Source organism: Equus przewalskii, unplaced genomic scaffold, assembly GCF_037783145.1.
Source record: "Equus przewalskii isolate Varuska unplaced genomic scaffold, EquPr2 contig_452, whole genome shotgun sequence".
Taxonomy (NCBI): Eukaryota; Metazoa; Chordata; class Mammalia; order Perissodactyla; family Equidae; genus Equus; species Equus przewalskii.
Genome location: NW_027227607.1, coordinates 133,481 through 143,237, shown reverse-complemented (window position 1 = coordinate 143,237; position 9,757 = coordinate 133,481). Strand labels below are relative to the sequence as shown.

Below are 9,757 nucleotides of genomic sequence, written 5' to 3'. Positions count from 1 at the left end.
AGCAGGAAAAACATTAACTCAAAACTGGAAGTGATACTACTGAGGCCAGAGGCAGAGACACAACGGTGAGTGGTAAATAAGGCAATGGTCCTTACATATCAGTTAGTACATAGTGCTGTCTCTTCCTCTTCATAAATTTGACTCAAAACTGGACAATTTCTGTGTTTACATTACTTATTTTCCTGAAGGAACTAATTCTCATGCCCCAAGTTAGGATTGTAATAATTCCATTGTGAGAAGTTCTTATCCTCTATGAATTTCTAGGTCAATCCAAACTGTTAAGAAAAATTTGAAACTTCCATTCACCTTTTGTCATCTGAAATCAACTTCTTGCTCGATAACTTCCTCATGGCATTTTTTACTTCTGCATTCCTCAGTGTATAAATCAGAGGGTTTAACAAAGGTATTCCAATTGTATAAAACACAGCTATCATCTTATCCATGGGGAAGGTGATTGCAGGACGTGTGTATATAAATATGCAAGGACCAAAGAACAAAATGACCACGGTGATGTGGGAAATGCAGGTGGAGAGGGCTTTTCTTCTCCCTTCAGCACTGTGGTTTCTCAGAGAATACAAGATGATAACATAGGAGAACATCAGCATGACAAAACTCACCATACAAATGGCCCCACTGTTGGACACCAAAAGTAGATTGACCACATAGGTGTCTGTACAGGCAAGTTTCAACAGAGGCTGCAAGTCACAGAAATAGTGATCAATCACATTGGGACCACAGAAAGTTAAATTCAAGGTCAGATAAATTTGAGCAGAAGAATGCACACAGGACCCCATCCAGGCCACACCCACTAATGCACAACAGACCTGTCGGCTCATGATGGTCATGTAGTGCAGGGGCTTACAGATGGCCACATAGCGGTCAACAGCCATAAGAATTAGGATAAAGACCTCTAGGCTACCAAAGTAATGCAATGAAAAGACTTGGATTATGCACTCACTGAAAGAGATAGTGCTCTTCATAGAAAGAGCATCCACAATCATTCTAGGGGCTGTGGAAGTAGAGAAGCAGGTATCAGATAAGGATAAGTAAAAAAGGAAGAAATACATTGGACTCCCAAGTGCCTGGTTGGTCTTGATGGTAATAATAATCAACAGGTTACCCAGCAATGTCCCCACATAGAAAATCAAGAATGTGACAAACACTATTTTCTTCCTAACAGGATCCTGGGTCAACCCAAGCAGAATGAACTCAGTCACATTATTGTTCAGCAGCATGATTTCATGAATGAGGAGAAGGGATCAGTGTGAAATATATTATCTGCAAAAAAAGATCGAATTAATTCACAATGTGTTATGAGATATTATAGAATATTTTGAGCAAATTAATTTATGATACCATGTGGTATTATGGAATATTTTAAGCAAATACTCTTCATCAGGTGCATTCTAATTGTGATTTCTCTTTCTTTTTAAATTTTTCTTTTGGGAAGATTAGGCCTGAGCTAACATGTGCCACCAATCCTCCTCTTTTTGCTGAGGAAGAGTGCCCCTGATCTAACATCTGTGTCCATCTCCCTCTATTTTATATGTGGGATGCCTGCCCCAGCGTGGCTTGATAAGTGGTGCCTATGCCTGAGCCCGGGATCTGAACCCGTGTACCCCAGCCCGCTGAGGCAGAGCATGTATACTTAAATTTACACCACTGGGGCAGCCCCTGATTGTAATTTCTTAATGTCTCTTCAATACCTTATTCCTCAAATTTTATTGACTCATTCATTGGGTGTATTGAGCCTCAAATAAACTTATGAATGTGATATTTTCCTACAGCTCCCTTCAAATACAACCCTTTGTTAACATTGATATCATTCTAATTAATATTGTCAATTCAATAACTACAAAATTGAGATATTTCTTGTTTTCTTATTTCCTTAATTTTGTTCATTTTAATAAATCTTGAAGCCCACATATTGCATGATGTATTACTTGGCATTTAGGATATACATGACTGCCCTTGTATATCATGTATAATACTGAACAACTCACATACCACTCCCAACAAGATAAAGAATGTATTCTTTATACATTATCGATTCATATATTACATATCGTTATACACATTTATATGAATATATATTATTTAGAAATATACTCTGCACTTTCTCTCCCAGATATTCCATTTTGAAAGGAGTGACAGGAAGCTCTGATGGCCTTTAAATAATCTGCTGCAAACTTCAAGCAAGATTGTGATATTAGTTCTTGACAAGTACTGATGAGCAGAAATGAATGCTGTTTGATAGTTGCTAATATCTTAAGTACAACATTTCTATTTGAGTTTCTTCAATTTCTGAAAAACACCCTTTAGAGATCCTAAAATTACATATACAATTTAAAGGGGATATATTACCTGATAGTTCGTTTTCATAATTCAAATTTTTAGCTTAAGCATTATAGCTCTAGAGTGGTTGTCTGTTGGGGTGGCACCAGGCAGATGGTGTAACCAGATCATGATTGCAATCCCCCAACCCCATGTTCATGAAACAGAGCAGACAAGCATGTGGTTTTAGAAAGAGGCATGACGGATAGTCAGTAACTGACTTCTTTATTATTTTTCCTTTCTGTCTTAGTAAATTCAATGATCATTGAACTTTGGAATGTAAACTCTTTCAATGAAGATTTCCTTTTTCAAATTCAAAAAGAAATATTGTGACCCTTATTTCCAAGAGAAAAATCTTTTCTATAGATATTTATTGCCAAGTTGATGTTGGAAGTGACACTACGTGCAAGCAAAAATCTAAACTGAAATCTAATATATTTAAATAAAATCTGGAAGACTTACTTATCATATTGTCTTCCTCCCCAAACTTTGCCATACCTCCAACACATTGTCTTGGAAGTTGTGAGTTGACCAAAGCTCAGTCGAGGATGGACTAAATAAACACAGAATTACCCTTAGATAATTTTTGCCTCCTTTAGTAGATTTTCCTCTCAATACACTTGAAATTTACTTAGTCTTTCTTCAAATCAAAAACAACTCTTGGGAAAATATCTGATGAAGTTATTAACTTTGGAGTGCCAAGGATAAAAAAATCTTTTTGAGCTTTGTGATCAAGGACAAAGATCTGAAAATACAAGATAAGTGAGTCTTGGTATCTCAAGCATTACTATTAGGTTATCCTTTCCTTTATTCACTTAAGTGAGTGCTGTATCATATAATGTTAGCATTTTAAAATATGGAAGGCAGTGGAAGCAAGGTGATGGGGAAGTCTCGGTCTATTTAGTCAATGACTTTGATCACTGTCTTGAGTGTGTAGTTTTTGATTTGGATATTACTGATTCTATTAGCCTGTTCAATTCTAGGGCAAATATTTCTGTTTTACATTTGGATGTATATATATATACTTAAAAATTAATAATAATACGTATATGGTTTAGTTAACAATAATAGCTGTGGGTCTTAATCAAATATTTAATCAATAGTTTCATAATGACATTAAAAGTCTGTACTGCAATCTGCATTTGTAAAACTCATTTCTATCCATTTATGTTTCAAACAATCCAGACTACTTTAGTCATATGTTTATTAATTTCTTTGAAAAATTGTCTCTGTGGCCTCAAGTACATTACAAGGATCTCTTTCTGTGGAAACAAAAAGATTTTTAACCTATTTTATAATCTAATAACCTATGATCTAGAAAAGGGAGAATAGAATTCTCAAATAAGCACATATTTATTGAAATCTGTGTATAAACAGGGTATGTTCACAATGTAATTGAAACATACAAAGACTAGTAAATACATCAGCTGGAATTTCTGTAATGGAAGTAATGTATTAGCCAAGGATTAAAAAAAAAATAGTTGTAGCAGATCCAAACTCCTCGTACCTTCTCTTTTCTTACTGTAATGCCTTTCCATTTCTAGCTGCTTGAATCTCTGTGAGGAGGGAGATTCATTCTCCTGCCCCTTAAAGGCTTTCTTTACAGTGTTTCTTGGAATATTAGATATTGTTGCTTATAACACAAGAATAAATGTGCTTATTTTAGCTTCCTTCCAGGATTTAGAATATTGGAAAACTATTCATCCTTAGGATTTTATTCTCCACAATTCCAACCTGATGTCTTCTGCTTTGGAGGTACTCAGTGAGAGCTCTTAAATTGAATATTATCCACTACCCCTTAAAATATTTTTCTTCTTCTTGTTGTACTATACTGATTACACAACAGATTCATGACATAAATTTACTACAACCTTCCATCTATCGTGTATGGTAGAGAGACAAATAAGCCTCCAATTTATAAAGCCATAAAAAGGAAAAAAAGAACTGACATCAATTATAACTAACTTTTGAATTGCTGTACAACATGGAGTAGAAGATGTACTACAAACAGCATCACATGGTATGTAAGACATTGAAACTCTGAAACCCATAAAAATGATCATTTTAAAGCATTTTTTGAAAGAATCGTAGGACCTTAGGGGTACAAAGACAAGACATTTTTCATAGTCTCGTAATATGGATTTCTGCTTTTGAGTGTAGTATGTTTATGTCCACATGCCCATTTTTTTATTCTCTGGAGTAGTGTTAACACACTCTGACACAAAAGCAGTTTATAATGATCCATAGACAAAACAGCATCAGTAGCATAGCACATCTTCTTACAACTACTATACTCATTTCAACTCTTCAAACATGATAAGCAAACTTTAAAGTGGCTAAATTTAGCAAACCAATAATAAGAAAACTTATTGGTTTGAAAATGGGTGGGTAACAAAGAACTTCTGAAAGAAAATCAAACAGGAAAAGGTGGAATATACAGTGTGAGGCAGCTTCTTCTGTGTTTCTTTGTTTTATTGCAGATGCTACAGTGAAAAGCATTGCTTTCCTTAGGCACTGTCTCTTAAACTACCCACATCAGCCTAATCAAGTTACATTAGACTTCTATCTTGGGAAGAATACTACACTCACCTTTTTCTTCACAGAATTTACCTCTTTCTGTCAGAATATTAACAAGTTGCCCTGAGATTCTTTACCTCTCAATGTTCAAATAGAAGCATAATACAATCTACTTTCCTTGAACTCCTCACTCTGTGTAACTGAATCAAATAAATCCTGCTTATCTGTTCAGAAGATGTCCTGGAAAACAGCATATCTCAAAAGCAAAAAATTGTCATGAAACTTAATACCCATTATTCTTTGTTGCTATATCTGCTGGCCCAAAATGACATGATATTAATATTTCATCTTTTCCTCTTTCCAAATCCTACTAAAGACAGCAGAAGCCTTAGAGAGGGGCAAAGGTAGGTAAGATCACATGTGCAAGAACATTGGACAGGGACAAAGATTGCTGAAAAGGGTAGATATTTACTCAAAATATTTTCAGGAATTCCCTTCCCATACATAAGACATGTTATCTTTTACCTTCACATATGGCATGCTATCTTTCAGTTTTTAGCCTCTTCACTGTCATGTTTCCTCTGAGCTCTCTCTGAGAAGTAGTTACTTTACTTTTATTTTTTTAATTTTTATTTTTTTCATATGTGCATCATATTTCGAATTCTGTATACATTACACCATGTTCACCACCCGAACACTAATTGTAGTGCATCCCCTCACATGTGAGCCTAATCAATTACATCTCAGAAGTGTGTCAATTGAAAATTATAGATTTATGATATTTTAGAAGCATACATGGAGTAATGACTTTATAATTTGATATAGAAATTCTATTCATGGATGTCTCTTGGAGAGGGAAAAGCTGTCATTCTCCAGAAGCTGTATGAAAGTCACTACCTCCACTGAGGTTGTGTGTAACTTCTAACCAGATGCAATTATTTTTAACTTTCTAGAACCCAGAGGTCTTAGTGAGGACTTATCGCATCACACTACCTTACATCAAAATCTTTTGTGAACACTTCTACACTCTGCCATCTCTAGAAAATTTAATAAATCTTAATAGATGTAATACCTTCCACTATTTCTACACGGCAATGATGGCTTTTCAGGTACCTGATGCTTATAAAATATTTATTGTGTTCAAAAGATGTTTGCTCCCCAACATTTGTATGTTTTCTATTTATTTATTACATTAACATTAAGGCTCAAAAAACGTTGGATTGTTCTTTTTTATTGCTTTATCAGAATATGTGGAAATACTATAATCAAAATTAATCTGGTAATATGTTAGAAAATTATTTTGGATTATTTTGTAATTAATGATGTCTCTCTGCATAAAAAGATGGAGATAATCTGTCACTTACCTGTCAGGAGACTCTCTGAATTAGTGTCAAGTCTGACCATCCTTTTTTCATGGGCAGCCTTATTACAGAAAACTTAAAAAAATGTTCTTGTCTGCATTCCAGGGGGAATATTTTAAGAAATAATGATGTAAGTTCTTAGCATCCTAGAGAGTATTATTCCCTAAAGGTTTCCTCACTTTGCTAGTCAGAACCATCTTACCCGTAATAAATTTAACTTTTGATTTGTCTATTCAGCCTCCAAGTATAGCAAGTTAATCCTTCGTATGCTCATTACACACATAAAAACAAGGATTCAGAGCTGTTAGGTGCTTCAAACTGATGAATAGTATGAGGGAAAAATAAAAATCAAACAAATGAATGCTGGAGAGAGTGGTAAAGAACAGACAGAAAAAAAAATAGTGTCATTCCTAAGAAAGAAATGGATCACCCAGAAACGATTCTTCTCCCAATCAGATTCCTAGCTTAGCTTTTCCCTGGATTTATCAGTAAAACCCTTGCAGAAGAGAAGAGTGTGAGATAATATATTCAATGTGTTGAATGAAAAAAAATTGTCAACCAAGAATTCACTACCCAGAAAAGTGTCTTTGAAAATACAAATGACATATATTTCCACACAAACAAAAGCTTAGGGAGTTCAACGTCACCAGACTTGTCTTGCAATAGAGGCTACAGGAGATATTCCACTTAAAAAAAAGGGCAGTAAACAACAACCAGAACATATATGAAAGTATAAACCTCATTTTATATAGCTATTTATGAAGACAAATACAGCGTACTTTACTGCTTTAATGGTGTTATATAAATATCTCTTAATTTTAGTGTAAACAAAAAGGACAAAAGTTTTATGAATAACTATAACTACAAAAGTCATTTAATGAAGACATAGTATAAACAAATATATGTTGTGGTATCCATAACATAAAGTTATTATAAAGTGTGAGGGAAGAAGTATAAGTGTAGATATGATTGATGTTAAGATGTTATCACTGAAATGCACAATTATCACAATGAGATGCTTTATGTAAGTATTACGGTAGCCACACATAAAAATATTTATAGATGATATAAAAGAGAACAGTGGTGGCCAGCCTGGTGGCATAATGGTTGAGGTCACGTGCTCTGCTTCAGTGGCCTGGGGTTCATGGCTTCAGTTGCCTGGCATGGACCTACACACCTCTCATCAAGACCTGCTTTGGTGGCATCCCATATACAAGATTGAGGAAGATTGGCACAGATGTTAGCTCAGGGACAATCTACCTCACCAAAAACTTTTTAAAAAGTGAAAAATGGAAGGAATCAAAGAATATAACTGCAAAAAATGAACAAAATACAGAGGAAAACTGCAAGAGAGAAACAGAGATACAAATGATAATACAAGACACACAGCAAATAAGTTACAAAATGGCAATAAAAAGTCATTCTCTGTTGATAATTAGTTTTAAATGTATTTAGATTAATCTCTCCAATCAGAAGGTATAAAGCAGCTGAACGGATTAAAAACAAAAAGCAAGACTCTATTATATGTTGTCTATAATAAAACCAACTTTAGTTTAGGGACATGCATAGTTTGAAAATGAAGCTATGGGAAAAGTTATCCCATGCTGATAATAAGTAAAAGGGAGCAAATGTGGCTATGCTTATGTCAGACTAAATATTCTTTAGTCAAAAATGGTCAGAAGAGACAAAGGATATTATGTAATGATAAAAGGATCGATTCAAGAGCGCATAAAATTATAACTATATGCGTACCCAATATCAGAGCCATGGGTCAAAGTGGAATTCTCTAGGGAAATTGTAAAAACAATTATTTAACACTAAATGAACATGCATCATATTAAAATTAGTGGGATGCAGTTAAAGCAGTGCTTAGAGAAAATTTAAGTACTAGAAGTAAGCATTTAAAAAAATCTAAAGTCAATAGCCTAAGTTTCCATCTTAGAAAATTAGAAAAAGAAGAGCAAATAAATCCCAAACCTTGCTGATGGAAGAGAATAATAAATATTAAAAAGGAAATCAGCTAAATTGTAAACAGAAAAGTAATACAGAAAATCAACAAAGTCAAAACCTGGTTCTTTGAAAATAACAATAAAATTGACAAACCTCTCCCCAGGCTAATCAAGAAAAAAGAGAGATGACACATTGCCAACATCAAGAATGAGAGAGGGGGACATCAGCTCTCATCCTACAGACATGAGAAGCATATTTGAACAACTTCATGACATACACTTGACAACTTATTGAAATAGACAAATTCCTTGAAAGACATACACTACTAAAACTCACTAAAGAAGAAATGTATAACCTGAGTAGCTTTACATCTATTAAAGAAATTGAATTTGTAGTTAAAACCTCCATCCAAAAAAGGAAACTCCTGGCCCAGATGGCTTCAGTGTTGAATTCTACTAAACATTTAAAGAAGCAAAAGTTCTGATTCTACACATTCTGTTTAAGTGAAAAAGGAAATTTCTCAACACATTTTATGAGATCAGCATTCTGCCAGTAGCAAAACCAGACAAAAATGCTGCAAGAAATGAGCACTGAAGATCATTATTGTCATGAATATAGACGTAAAAATCTTTAACAAAACATTAGTAAATCAAACCCAGCAATAAAAACCAATATATCACAACAAAATAAAGCTCTGATTGTCTTTTATTCCCAAATTCTTTCTTCCCACCCTAATACTATTAAAATGAGAATGTCTACTCCTCGTGTATTAATTTAATTCAAGACAATTTTGAGCGTTTATTTAACTCTCTTTCTCCATGAATGAGAATAGCACACATGCTCAAGCATACCCAGGAAGAGTCAATTCTTCCACCAGGGAACGTTCTCCTTTTCCTCAGTATCTCTGGGTGCTTCTCTCCTGAAAGGCATCTCAACCTGCCCTGTATCATGGTTTTTAGGGGTAGTGCTAGCTTTGTTTTTGTCATTTTACTGAGCTTCTGGAGGGCAGGGCCTTTTGTTTTTGGCTTTGTTTTCTCAGAAGCTCTTAGCATGGAGTCTCGCCCATAGACAGACCTCAGTAAATGGCTATTGCCTTGAACTGGCCCATCTCTGATTTTGCTTAGCATTTCCTTTCCAGCTAGTGGTCTTATCAATTCAAAACAGCTTGGCAACAATTATTTTTAATAAAAAAAATTTACACCTTGGTGGATTTTCATTTTTGCTCATATTTCCTGCTTATTGCCATCCTGGTTCATCTTGTGACTCCTCAGTCCTTTTCTCCAATTTATCTGTTTTATTTCAGTCACTCATTATATATCATCTACCTTTCCCTCCACTAGCTTTCACTCATCTTTCAAATATCCGTGTCCTCCAGAGCCAGCTTACACTTTTCTTAAAGAGATTTGGAATTCATCTAATCTCTCTAACTCTTTGATTGTGTATTCACCTTCCTTAGCCTAAGTGTTTATGCATTCTTTTCTTGTCCTGCCCGTTTGCTTACTTAGGGAAGACACTATGTTGTAATTACTTCTTGAATAATAATTGCCACATTAGGAAAGTTTGAACAGTTTTTATCATCTCTGCTGGCAGAAATA

At 34.6% G+C, this 9,757-nt stretch overlaps 1 protein-coding gene across 1 annotated transcript; it reads right to left on the bottom strand.

Annotated features, from left to right (window-relative positions):
- Positions 1-302: 302 nt before the first annotated feature.
- On the bottom strand, positions 303-1,235 carry LOC103567929 (olfactory receptor 4C16-like). The gene has a single exon (XM_008544676.2). It carries the CDS (start codon positions 1,233-1,235, stop codon positions 303-305), a length of 933 nt encoding a protein of 310 aa, XP_008542898.2.
- Between the last annotated feature and the right edge of the window lie 8,522 nt (positions 1,236-9,757).

What these genes read in the sequence shown, in the direction of transcription:
- LOC103567929 (XM_008544676.2), bottom strand. Translation starts at nt 1,235, where the DNA reads ATGCTGCTGAACAATAATGTGACTGAGTTCATTCTGCTTGGGTTGACC.